The sequence below is a fragment of the Amblyraja radiata genome, chromosome 9 (assembly GCF_010909765.2).
Source record: "Amblyraja radiata isolate CabotCenter1 chromosome 9, sAmbRad1.1.pri, whole genome shotgun sequence".
Lineage (NCBI taxonomy): Eukaryota > Metazoa > Chordata > Chondrichthyes > Rajiformes > Rajidae > Amblyraja > Amblyraja radiata.
This window is the reverse complement of record NC_045964.1, coordinates 19,229,392-19,243,412: the sequence shown is the minus strand read 5'-3', so window position 1 is coordinate 19,243,412 and position 14,021 is coordinate 19,229,392. Positions and strand designations below refer to the sequence as shown.

The window sequence follows — 14,021 nt, the reverse complement described above, 5'->3', positions numbered from 1 at the left end:
TTTGAACAGGTCTTGCAGGACTAAGCAGTCCAATAAAAAAAAAATTTTGTTCGGCCAACCTTTCCATTCTCTGACCAGTTGGACGAAGCAATCTTGCAAATTTATTTAGAATTATGTGCAGGTAAGAAAACTTGACAATAGCCATAAAAAACTAATCAATTTATTAAGATTATTTTTATAAATATAAATTAGGGCATTCAATTTGGAACTTAATGCCAATCTGGCATCATTGATTTAGTCTGAGGAGGGAGTTGAAAGAGCAATAGGCAACTGCAGCCAAGGAGATGTCCAACTCTTTGCAAGGAAATAAAGGTACTTTCAAACTAAAAGTCTGGCAATATATTTCCAGTCTCAGCAATTTATCAAATTGTTGAACTTTTGCCATTTCTAAATTGTGTACTTGAAATTAATGTTTTTATGGAGGATGGTATTGCTGCTTTTTGGATTAATTTTGGACTGTTAATTGTTGGACTCTTAAAACCCAAGGGACATTCATTGCTGTTAAAATGTAAATTATTATCACATCGCTGTCCCTTTTGAAATCAGTGTTTTATTTGGAACAAATCAGAAGGACAACATCTTAATTGTATTATAAAGAGACTTCCGTTAACATGATCTATTTCCACATGCAGAACTGTTATTTCTTGCTAATCCTGCAGCAATTAATGTACAATTTAATCCTTCAGAATGTGATTACAGTGCTGCTTGGAACATTCAAGCCATCGTTACACTATCTGCTGCAAAAAAAAATAACGGATGAAGTATTTTTATCTGATTAAAAGGCATGACTCATATTTTTGTTTACAGTTTGTGACCATATAGTCTCCAATATAAATTATGTCCTCTCCTACCTATATTATTCTGCTTTTTTTCTGGTTTATATAGGTATATTACCTGAATTTCATTGAGGTATTGTAATGCTCCCATACTGTTGCTTATTATTGGTTATTAATTCAGTGTTTCACGTAATCTAGCTATTTCACACAGGCCTATCAATTAAGATTTCTTGCTTTTAAAATCTGTCCTATTTTTAGGTGTCCATTTCATAATTAAAGCATAACATTGTACGTTTCTCTATCTACAATCTTATCATCCTCCTTGCATCATTAATCTCACTGCTGTCCTGTCTCTTTTCCTTGAAAGCTTTGATCCTCTAATGTTCAACTTTTTAAATGGAAATATACATCTGAACAATGCGGAGTAAAATGACAATGTATGAGGAAAAGATTTTGTTTTTAATTTTTTGCAGTTGATTTGTGCCCATTCCTTATGATCAGCAGTCATTTTCCAGACGGGTTGTCAGATAAGGATAAGAACTAACAGCCAGGGTTGTTTCTTAAAACATATTATGTCAAATTAAATAAAACGAGCATTCTATTGTAAAATACATTTACATGGCATATTTGCATTAAAATTCTTCAGATGATTGGCAAGGTTTTGTAAACAAAGACCATCATTTATTTATTTGGCTCTGTACTACACAATTTGAGATTTGTAATAGGAAAATAACACGTGGTTAAAGTGCACATAGTCAGAATTTAATCAAGGCCATTTTTATACATTTTGGTTTCACCATGTAGAAAGTACACCAGTGTTTAGAGATAGTCCCCCATTTCAGGGCACCATAATGTTTGGGACACAGCAATGTCATGTAAATGAAAGTAGTCATGTTTAGTATTTTGGTGCATATTCTTTGCATGCAATGACTGCTTGAAGTCTGATTCATGGACATCACCAGTTGCTGGGTGTCTTCTCTGGTGATGCTCTGTCAGGCCTGTATTGCAGCCATCTTTAGCTTATGCTTGCTTTGGGGATGGTCCCCTCCAGTTTTCTCTTCAGCGTATAAAAGGCATGCTCAGTTGGGTTTAGATCGGGTGATTGACTTGGCCACTCGAGAATTGACCATTTTTTAGTTTTGAAAAACTTCTTTGTTGCTCTAGCAGTATGTTTGGCTTTATTGTCTTGCTGTAGAATGGACCACCAGCCAATGAGTTTTGAGGCATTTGTTTGAACTTGAGCAGATATGATGTGTCTATACACTTCAGAATTCATTATGCTACTACCATCAGCAGTTGTATCATCAATGAAGATAAGTGAGCCAGTACCTTCAGCAGCCATACATGCCCAGGCCATAACACCCCCACCACCATGTTTCACAGATGAGGTGGTATGCTTTGGATCTTGGGCAGTTCCTTCTCTCCTCCATACTTTGCTCTTGCCATCACTCTGATATGTTGATCTTCATCTCATCTGTCCACAAGACCTTTTTTTCAGAACTGTGGTTGCTCTTTTAAGTACTTCTTGAGAAACTGTAACCTGGCCATCCTATTTTTGCGGCTAACCAGTGGTTTGCATCTTGTAGTACAGCCGCTGTGTTTCTGTTCATGAAGTCTTCTGCAGACAGTGATCATTGACAAATTCACACCTGACTCCTGAAGAGTGTTTCTGATCTATCGGACACGTGTTTGTGGATTTTTCTTTATTATAGAGAGAATTATTCTGTCATCAGCTGTGGAGGTCTTCCTTGGCCTGCCAGTCCCTTTGCAATTAGTAAGCTCACCAGTGCTCTCTTTCTTCTTAATGATGTTCCAAACAGTTGATTTTAGTAAGCCCAAGGTTTGGCTGATTTATCTTACCATTTTATTCTTGTTTCTCAGTCTCATAATGGTTTATTTGACTTTCATTGGCACAACTTTGGTCCTCATGTTAATAAACAGCAATAAAAGTTTCCAAATGTGATGGAAAGACTGGAGGAAAGACTGGGTGCTGAGAGCTCTCTTATACCTGCATTAGGGAGGCAATTAAACACACCTGAGCAATTACAAACACCTGTGAAGACATGTGTCCCAAATGTTATGGTGCCCTGAAATGGGGGGGACTATAATGGATGGGATTTTATTAATGGATGGGATTTATATAGCGCCTTTCTAATACTCAAGGCGCTTTACATTGCATTATTCATTTACTCCTCAATCACACTCGGTGGTGGTAAGCTACTTCTGTAGCCACAGCTGCCCTGGGGCAGACTGACGGAAGCGTGGCTGGCAATCTGCGCCTACGGCCCCTCCGACCACCACCAATCACTCACACACATTCACACACAGGCAAAGGTGGGTGAAGTGTCTTACCCAAGGACACAACGACAGTATGCACTCCAAGCGGGATTCGAACCGGCTACCTTCCGGTCGCCAGCCGAACACTTAGCCCATTGTGCCATCTGTCGTCCCTGGACTATGTAGAAACACTGCTGTAATTTCTACATGGTGAAACTAAAATGTATAAAGATGGCCTTAAATAAAATATGCACTTTAACCACATGTGATTTTTTCTTTTACAAATCACAAATTGTGGAGTACAGTGGCAAATAAATAAATCATGGGTCTTTGTCCCAAACATTATGTAGGGCACTGTATGTCTTTTAGTTTGTTGCATTGTTGTCCAACTTTCTTACCCGCCCTACCTGTCAGGCACGTGCCGTGAGTAATTACTCAGGGTAGGCAGTCAGTCGGCTTTTAAAAAAACACTTAAACCGCGCGTGCGCAGATTGTTCTCCTCTCCGTAAAAATTAAAATTAAAAATAAGTAACAATTCAATTTGCCCAAGGCTTCCAAATCTCATTCATTTTGAATTACTGAATAGGTGGGGGGTGGAGGACGATGGCAGGTGGAGAGATAGTGGGAAAAACGGGAGCACACTGGGACAAGTTGAATCAGGTGTCATTTTATTGAATGACAACACTTGTTCAAGGGACCAATTGGGGGGAGAGTTCGGGGAGGGCAGGAGTGTTGAAAAGGAGGGGGTCGGGGATCATGCCAGTGAGCAGCTCACTCACCGCTGCTGCGGCGCTCCGGGCGCAGAGCCACCGCATTGGGGCCGGGGAGGGAAGTATATTGGGGTGGCTGCGAGCAGCTGCCAGGACCTCAGCGCTTTCTGCCAGCCCGCTCACCTCTGGCAGTGCTCTCCGTCTGAACATCTCTCACCTGCCGCTCGCCGGCTTCGCTCATGTCAGCCGCTTCCCGCAAAACCTTACATTCCGACAGCCGAGTAACCTCATTTTGTCCGTTGATCGCACTGTCGGAATTTGTCGGCAGGAGAGAGGTTTTCAGATGGAGAGCACTGCCAGAGGTGAGCGGGGACCGGCAGAAGGTGCTGTCTGGTCCCGGCAGCCGCTCGCAGCCACCCGAGCTAATTCACTCCCCGGCCACAATGCGGTGGCTCCATGCCTGGAGTGTCGCAAGTGGGTTACTGGCATGATCCCCAATCCCCTCCTTCATAACGCTCCTGCCCTCCCCGCAACCTTACCCCGGGCCAGACTCCCCAAACGCTGTGAAAGGAGCTCTCCCACCCACCCCCCACCCCGGGAAATACGGTATTTAAAAACATATAGCACCAAGAGATTTGCCTACCACATTATTGGTACAAGAATTCCATTCTTCTCTCTTTGTTTCCTAATATACTCTTAAGATAATGACAATCCATATTAGAAAAACCCGTCAAGAAACTTGCGCTGCTCATGCGCAGTAGTACTGCAAAGGCAGAATTTCAGCTGCCTTCAGCTCCCCTTGAAATTGATGATTTGAAGCAGCGCCGATGGCACGACAGCGGCACAGACTTTTGCGTGTTGCAAGTACTGCGCATGAAAGGCACAGAGAATTATGCATACCTAAGAGATCGATCTCGTAGATAGGCATAATTCTCCCATGCCTTTACTATTTATATTTAATAATTACCATTTTATAATTTTAGTCAGGGTAGGCAGTGCCTACTTTGCCTACCCTGACGGCACGTGCCTGCTACCTGTATATGGCCAGAGATGCAGATGCAGAATAAAAGTTTCCCCAAACTCATAAGAGTCATTTTGTTTTGTTCCTCTCAATATGTTTTGCAATGGCAAATTGATCCCAAAGCTGGCTTCTGACCAGTGTGCCCCAGTGTAGCATTGATGGTTAATTAAACTATATCCATGGCTTGCCAGCTGTCCATAAAAAAAACAAATGACTAACAAACATTCAAGAATAAATTATCAAAAATTAAAATATATGAATTACTAAAATAATTTAAAAATTAACATTCTAAAATAACTTGAGCCTTTGAAACGCTTGAACAGCTTGAAACCTAATGGAAACAATGTAAGTTCTCTGAACTTCTTTCCTACCCATCTCCCTGAGTAGTTCTTCTCCATCAGCATGAATGGATCTGCTGAGCCTTGCCAGATCTTGTGTGGAGGAAGGAACTTCAGATACTGATTTACACCGAAGATAGACACAAAATGCTGGAGAAACTCAGCAGGGCGAGCAGCATCTCTGGATAGAAGGAATGTGTGACATTTCGGGTCAAGACCCTTCTTCAGCTTGGAGTCCACATCACCCAAACATCAGAATAGTTGGAGTGCCAACAACGAGGACTTCTCTGGAAGTTCGAAGCTCTTGAGATGATACAAGGGTCCTCAGTTGGGGATTGTCAGTCTGCTGCTCCTTACAAGATTATTGCACCACTGTTATTTAGATCCTTACACTTCACCAGATGGATCTTTTTTGCTTGTATAATTTCAATGCATACATGTGTGGAATAATGTGCTTTCCTCCTGAGTGACGCTGTACCATGAGCTACTTGGCCGGATGCCTTTCCATCAACAGTCTGTTCAGTGCAGCTCAGTGCAGGAATACAATACAGCTGAGTCCGAAAGTCAAATACTGAAGTTGTTGGAAACCTGAAATAAAACATAGATTGCTGGAAATGCTCAATATGTCAGGCAAGGTCATGAGGGCGAAACGAGTTAACATTTTGGGTCACTGGTCATTTTTTAAATCTGGAAAAGGTGAGACATGAAGAAAACTTTTAAGTTGTAGAGGAATGGGGAGGGATAGAGAGAATGAAGGGGAGATCTGATATCATGGAGGTGGCAAAGTTACAAAGAATTGCTGGAACCAAATGAAAGAGTGATAAAGGTCTAAGGAGTAAGAAAAAGGTCAGGGTGGATGAGGAGACAAATGTTTGAAATTGTCAGTAGAAATGAGAGAACAAAAATGAAAGCTGATGTTTGGCGATCTAACAGCTGGGAATGCAGCTATTTGAATTTTATGAAATAGTTGTTACATTTTGGTGACTGTCATATGCTGAATTAGAAGGTGAGGTTGAAGAATTAAAGTGATGGGTAACTGGAAACCTAGGACTATCCATCGACTGAGCAAAGGTGTTTTGTAAAGTAGTGAGGCAGGAGACCAGGAGTTGCGCTTACAATATCGGGAGAGTTGTGCCCCTGTCCCACTTAGGAAACCTGAACGGAAACCTCTAGAGACTTTGCGCCCCACCCAAGGTTTCCGTGCGGTTCCCGGAGGTTTTTTGTCTGTCTCCCTACCTGCTTCCACTACCTGCAACCTCCGGCAACCACCTGCAACATCCGGGAACCGCATGGAAACCTTGGGTGGGGCGCAAAGTCTCCAGAGGTTTCCGTTCAGGTTTCCTAAGTGGGACAGGGGCATTAAATGTGATTATAGTATGAATGTATTTGGGTGCTTTATGATCCGAATGGATTTAGTGGACCATAGTGATTGTATGACGATAATGTTATCATCATTACACTGGCTGATAGAACCTTTGCATTTGTTTCTTTTCTAATAATCCCAGATTTACTTATCCTCCTCCTTCTTGGAACTGGTTTATTTTGATTTAATCTAGCTAGATGACAAGATTTTTGATAATAGGAATGATAGCAAAACATTATATAATGGGAACTGTTTGTACTCGTGCTTTCCAGTGTGGAATGTTGAAGAACGTGTTTGAGAAACGTGTTTCTTGTTGGTAAAGAAAATTGCTTCCTGAAGCCTCAAAGTTAGTTCTGCAAAGTCAGCTAACTGTGCTCTCAATAGGCATTGAACGTGGCTGTACTTTGGTCCATGTGATTTTGTGGAACACCATGTGTTAAGTTATACGTTCTCATCACTCAGAGCTTGTACAGATGTAATTTTCTTTTCGGTCAACTGAAGGAAAATGCTGTCAGTCACATCTTGCAAGACTGTGAATGTCATTATAAACAATTTTAGTCATTGCTTGGGGCAAATCATCTCAGTGAAGAATTCAAAAATGAACATATCGTCTAACAGATACAATTACTGGAACTAACATTTGAGAGCTGATGTCAAAAAGATGCTCCACTTTTAATCTCCTGCCTCATCTTGAGCTTCTTCTGATGGTTAGCTTAAATCAGAGAGAAAGTCGACACCATCAACTTTGAAAGTTCAGTATATCTAAGCAGTAGTTTGTCCACAGAAAATTTGTGTTTAATTTACTCATTTCACATTACCTCTCCATAACTTCATAATATGCTCTCAATATTCCTTGGGATTAGTTGGCAAGAAAATACTTTATCCTAAATGTAATAGTAAAATGAAGTGTTGGAGTTTGGTGTAGTTTTGAGGAAGTTTCAGTGTTCACAATCCCAATTACAATTTTACACATTAAAGCTATAAATGAAGGTCTGACGAGTTGCCATTTGGACTTTCTCATCTTGGGCACGATGAAATGATCGTGGGGAGTAGACCTGTCAAAAACATTTCTCCAGGCATCTTTATCATTGTCATTTCCTCCTTTGTCATCAGCTTTTTTCTGTATCCTAAAGGAAGGAACAATTCCTTCTAGTCTCCTTCCAAGTAGTTTATTTCAAGCTGATGGAGAAATGTGCAGGGAAGTTTAATCAGAAGCGGTACATGTTTTGGTGAAGATTGTTTTACGTTGCCGCCTTGCTCGATGGATAGAATTTTGGGATGCTGGGAAGAAATGCTGTTTTGTATGGACTTCTTTACAAATGATTGGGTTGAAATAGACCACTTTATATCTATCTTGCGATGATATGTCAACAACGATAAATCAAACATGAATGGATAAATCAATGAGCATAGTAACTACATTTTCAAATTTTAATTTTTGCCATTTGTAACGAGATGGTAAAAATGATGCTATATTGTGATGTTGTGCCTCAAGAACTAATCTCTTCAAATGCCAATTGTATGCACAGGCAAGTGGAATTCTGTTAGTGCTAATTTTATATCCTGTACAAATAACTGGCATAACCAGATGGATTTTTTTAAACTGACTTATGTTTTCACAGAACACTCAAACTATTTTGGGGTGGATGAAAATTTGGGTCCTGTGGCAGTGAGCATTAGACGGGAAAAATTGGAGGACAGTAAGGAGCATGGACCTCAGTACAACTACCGAATTATCCTGAGAACAAGTGAGGTGAGAGAAGTGAAATTGTTTGTTATTAACTGAAGAGATGGTTCTATTGCATGCATTTAAAATTGTTCACCACGAATGCTAAACAAAAGGGATATATACATGTTCTCCAATTGCAAAAACCTGGAAACGGAAAACCTCAATAAATATTATCTTCCAAGTACCTCACATATATTTCCTTGTAGCTTATTAATTTTGTATCTCTACGCTACCACCTCACATGTCTCAGATATCTTGAAGGATGCCTTGTGTAATGATTTGTAGTGCCTATTTTTTCATATGAGGTGGTGGGGTGGGGGGAGAATTAGGTGGTAATAGAAAGATTTAATAGGAGCCTGAGGAGTAACTTTTTCATACATAGTTTGGTCGGCATATAGTATGACCAGCCACACGCTGTGGCGGGTACTAGAACAACACTGTACTACAACACCATTTAAAAGACATTTGGATGGTGCATGGATTGGAAAGCCTGATCAATATCTGCGTCAAATGCACACATATAGAAACATAGAAAATAGGTGCAGGAGTAGGCCATTTGGCCCTTCGAGCCTGCACCGCCATTCAATATGATCATGACTGATCATCAAACTCAGTATCCTGTACCTGCCTTCTCTCCATAGCCTCTGATCCCTTTAGCCCAGATGAAAATCATAATTGGCAAGGAGGAGTTGGGTTGTGTAGCTTGTGTCCATGCTGTATAACTGTAGAAGATCAATCTAATTTCCTCCCTGAATTGGCAAACAAATAACAGTGACCAACCTTTTTGCTTGAAGGAAGAGGTATTGGCTGGACATTGCCACAAATTCTTTGTTGTTTGTTCAAGCAGTGCCGCAAGATTTCTAATGTCATTATAAGGCATTGTATAATCTCTTGACTAGAAGACAACATCTTCAACAGTATAACCAGGGCTATATTTTGAGCAGAAGAGGTGCCAAAGATATCTGAGAGGTATTTAAAATTGTGAAACAAGAAATTATTCCCTAACTGCTCCAGTCTGGATAGAATGTTGTAATCATAGAATAGAGTCTTAGTCCACATCTAACTGACTGAGACAGGTGTGCTGTCAACTATGTCAAGCTGGTAAATGTGTGATTTTAACAAGCTGCATCTGACTTCCTGTTCTGGGTGATGGCATTCATCTGGAGCCCAACACCATGGAAATGAGAACAGATTCAACATTAGACAATCACTTGCTTTTTCTGACCAATAATTAGAAACGATGTACTAAAACAACGGAAGACTGAGTCATGCCAGTAAATGTACAGAGATGTCTTCTTATATACCATTTGGATATGGACAGCAATTTTGATATACACTGCCCATTTTAACTAGCCCACTACTGCAAAAATGCAAACTCTCATCAATTACCCCTTTAGAAGTTCTGTAAAATGAGGCTGAAAATAAGTTTCAAATTCTCTCCCTTAGTTCAGTGTTGATGACATTTCACAGAGATTTCCGGGCACAATCCAGTTTACACCAAAAAGGCAACTATGACTGAGAACCATTACTGATTTATACATGTTAAACAAATAATATTTTATACTTAGGAAGTAATTTGTCTGCAGCTTGCAATTGATTTTCCACACTGAAGCTGTATTTTTACTGTCCCTTGGACTTTTATATGAGAAGTTGCAGTATTTGGTTAGCAAATTGCCTTGCACATACTGAGTGTGAAAAATTGTATTTGTATTGCACTGTGATAAATCACTGTTCCTGTTTATCATTTGCTCTTTATATTTGTCCTGCGGTGAAGAAACTTTCTAGTGTTACATGTAAGATCATGAACAATTACCACATGTTAGGAATTTCACATAAAGTGTGAAAGATTGTAAAGTAATTGAACAACGTGAAAATTAGAATGGTCTGAAGTTGACAATATATTTTCCTAAAATATGTTCAATTAATATTTTTAACACTTAAAGGTCTAAGGATTATGTCAGCTTTTAATGACTGTTGCAGGTGAGACAAAATGCATCCTTTCACACTCCACTGAACTCCCTGAAAAGCAGTACTCATTTCTGTTGGAGAAAATTGTGTTGAATAGATTTGTGGATTACAAATTGAGGAAGAATACTGATGTAAGGTGACATTTTTCAGATCAGGGTTTGAGGAAAGTGAAAAGGTGAAGAAATCAGATATGGAAGCTGGCACATATGGTAGAGTGTTAATGTTTCCATTTTGAGATGGTCCGAAAGTACCTTTGTTAATTCTACACTTCAAATTGCTGTCTTCCCCCATTGGATTTCAAATCTAATCAAATATTTGCATTTTTTAAATAAATAATCAAATGTGTTAACATTCTTGTGACTGCACATTGACTGGGTTTGTCCATGCATCATCAATGATGGCCAATTTGGAATGCAATAAAGATGTTGGATTAATTTGATTGCAGATTAAACACTTGGCATTGAGATATAAACAGCAATTTGGTTGCTTTAAATCTGGCACAATGGAGTTGATGCATGTGTTGTTAGTTTCATGCCCCTAGGAGGTGAGGTGGTGCAGTATGCTCAGATACCAGTGCCAGATACTGCGGTGATGATATGTTCTCATTCAAAGATTCAACGACTCTTTTCATACAATTATTGACATATGTCACATTTATACCAGTAACACTGATAAGCAGAGGGTGTCACCCCAAGGCTACATTTCCTTGGCAAATAAATGGTTTACTTGGGACAGAATTTCTGAAGCCACTGTTGGCTCTGGGCAGCACTTGGTCAGGAATATCAAAGGTATATCTCATAGTTTATTGTTCATTTGTCTAATATAATGTAATCCATTTCAGTGTTATGGTATAGATTAGAATCTGGGAACTGATCTCTTTACAAACCTTATGAATTGTGAATTTTAATTAGTTTAGTTTAGTTTAGAGATACAGCGTAAAAACAGGCCGTTTGGCCCAAAGAATCTGCGCCAGCCAGTGATACTCACACACAAACACCATCCGACACACACACAAGGGACAATATATTTTACAATCTTATCAAGCTAATTAGTCTACAAACATGTACGTCTTTGGAGTGTGGGAGGACACTAGAGCTTCCAGAGAAAACCTACGCGGGTGACGGAGAGACCGTGCAAACTCGTACAGACAGCACCCGCAGTCAGGATCAAATTCGGGTCTCTGGTGTTGTAAGGCAGCAAATCTACCACTGCGCCACCGTGCCGCAGTTTTATTTTTAAGAAACCGAATTGCATTCTTCATAAAATCACACAATTGCTTTCATATGGATTGACGCAACAAACCTCGAGCACAAGTTATTGCTTAATAGTTGGGCCAACATTTATCTTCCAACATGGGTTTATATTCAGTTCAGGATACAATAAAGAGCTTGTTTAATTGTTGATTTGGAATAAATCATGCGCGATAAGAAATACATAAGAAATAGTAATGTGTGAAGCCATATGACTTTCCAAGCCTGCCTTGCCATTCAATATGATAATTTTTGATTTTTTTTACCTCGCTGTTAATTTCTGCACTGTAACCCCATTTTCCTTGATTACCTTAATATCCAAAACCTTATTAATTTTAGTCTTAAATATTCTCAGTCACCACATCTCCACAGTTTAGTTTAGAGATACAGCATAGAAACATAGAGCTCTTCGGTGCCAGCCAGCGATCATCTGTATACTAGTTCTTAGTTAGCCCACTTTTGCATCCTACACACTCGGGGCAATTTACAGAAGCCAATTGATCTGCAAACCTGCACGTCTTTGGAATGTGGGAGGAGACCAGAGCACCTGGAGACAACCCATGGGGTCCCATGTACAAATTTCATACAGATAACACCAGTAGCCGGGATCGAACCCAGGCCTCTGGCGCTGTGAAGCACTGCTTTGCCGCTGTATCTCCGTGCTCTTGTGTAAAGAATTTCAAAGATGCAGTGCTCTCTGGAAGAAGGAGTTTATTTTCATTTGAGTCATTATTACCCAGTCCTTTTATTTTAAGATCCCTACATCTAGGTTTTCCAGCCAGTGAAACAATTATCCCTTCATCTATCCTCAAGACCTGTAAGGATTTTATGTATTTCAATAAAATCACCTCTTAGTCACTTGAACCCCTCAACAATATAGGCACATTTTGTTTAATCTCTGCTCACGAAACAGGCCTCTCATTCCAGGAATCAATTGTGAATAATTGTGTGGTCCCTATATCACAAACACATTTGCAAGGAGTTCCCAGTTAATGCTGCAGAACCTGGACTAAAAAAAATCAGTCCAAAATCCTTGGGTGGTGGGGTTATCCTGTGCGGTAGTGACATAAAATCAATCAGCTATTTTATCTGATTGTACAATATCCTTAACCAGCACTCTGCTGTTGAAGTTGCACATGCATCTTTTTTTTATAGTAAAACATTATGTTGCATTTATAATGTTGATTAAGGTTTATTTATAAATATTCTAACCCCCTTCCCTTAATTTTCAAGCAGGAAGGGAAATTATCTATTGTTTAACTTTATATCCAAGCTCTAAATTCACAATGCATATTGTAAGCTTTTAATGTTTGTCAGAAATGCAGCCAAGATCATTCAATTTCTTCTTTTTCATCAGTGTTCTCAGCTGATATCTTTGATTAGTATTGGTATTGGTTTACTATTGTCACACGTAATGAGATACAGTGAAAAACATTGTGTTCTATCCAGTCAAATCATACCATCTGGATAGTGATACCACAAGAGTCAGGCATTCTTCAGTGTTTTTATAATAGCTTGTGTACGCATGTTAGTAGGTTGCACGCTAATGTCTATGTATGGACATTTATAATAAGATATTTGGTAATGATAAATGGGTCCCTTGTAGATTTTAATGTTTTCACTGCTCAAGTGTGGTGCTGATAGATCACCCAACTCACCACAGACTGAGAATTGAACACCTGGCCTGAGAATGTAACTGAGTAAATATTCTAAAGCGCCGGAATAAACAACAATGTAAAATCTCGTTTGATGTTATTTTCCAGCTGACTACATTGCGAGGTTCTGTTTTGGAAGATGCAGTTCCTTCAACAGCCAAGCATGGCACCGCCAGAGGTATACCTATGAAAGAAGTACTTGAATTTGCTGTCCCAGAACTTAGTGTCAATTGCCTGAGACTGGGACTGAATACTCCTAAAGTTACAGATCAACTCATGAAATTAGATGAACAAGGAGTGAGTATTACTTTGTTCAATCTTGCTTTCTTTATGATGTTTTTATTCTACATCCTATTCTACGAAAGGGGGAGGGTTTTTTGCCCACTTGCCATAGGTGCTTCACTGAAAAGCATATCTAGGCAATTTGGGGTTTTAATGAGATGAATGATGTATCATCTTTTTTAAGTTTGTATTGATTGTTTAGAGCATGTCAATAGACAATAGGTGCAGGAGTAGGCCATTCGGCCCTTCAAGCCAGCACCGCCATTCAATGTGATCATGGCTGATCATCCCCAATCAGTACCCCGGTCCTGCCTTCTCCCCATATCCCCTGACTCTGCTATCTTTAAGAGCCCTATCTAGCTCTCTCCAGAAAGTATCCAGAGAACCGGCCTCCACAGGTAAGGCAGAGAATTCCACACTCACAACTCTCTGTGTGAAAAAGTGTTTCTTCATCTCCGTTCTAAATGGCTTACCCCTTATTCTTACTGTGGCCCCTGGTTTTGGACTCCCCCAATATCGGGAACATGTTTCCTGCCTCTAGCGTGTCCAAACCCTTAATAATCTTATATGGTTTCAATAAGATATCCTCTCATCCTTCTAAATTCCAGAGTATACAAGCCCAGCTGCTCCATTCTCTCAGCATATGACAGCC

General features: G+C 39.8%; 1 protein-coding gene across 7 annotated transcripts in view; it reads left to right on the top strand.

Moving 5' to 3' along the window:
- The window catches only part of sipa1l1 (signal induced proliferation associated 1 like 1), a 358,473-nt gene that overhangs the window by 236,667 nt on the left and 107,785 nt on the right, over window positions 1-14,021 (top strand). For all 7 annotated transcript variants that reach the window (XM_033026817.1, XM_033026813.1, XM_033026811.1 and 4 more), the window contains 2 exons: window positions 8,108-8,238; window positions 13,196-13,384. In XM_033026817.1, coding sequence (XP_032882708.1) covers window positions 8,108-8,238; window positions 13,196-13,384 — 320 coding nt within the window. The remainder of the gene's footprint in view (window positions 1-8,107; window positions 8,239-13,195; window positions 13,385-14,021) is intronic.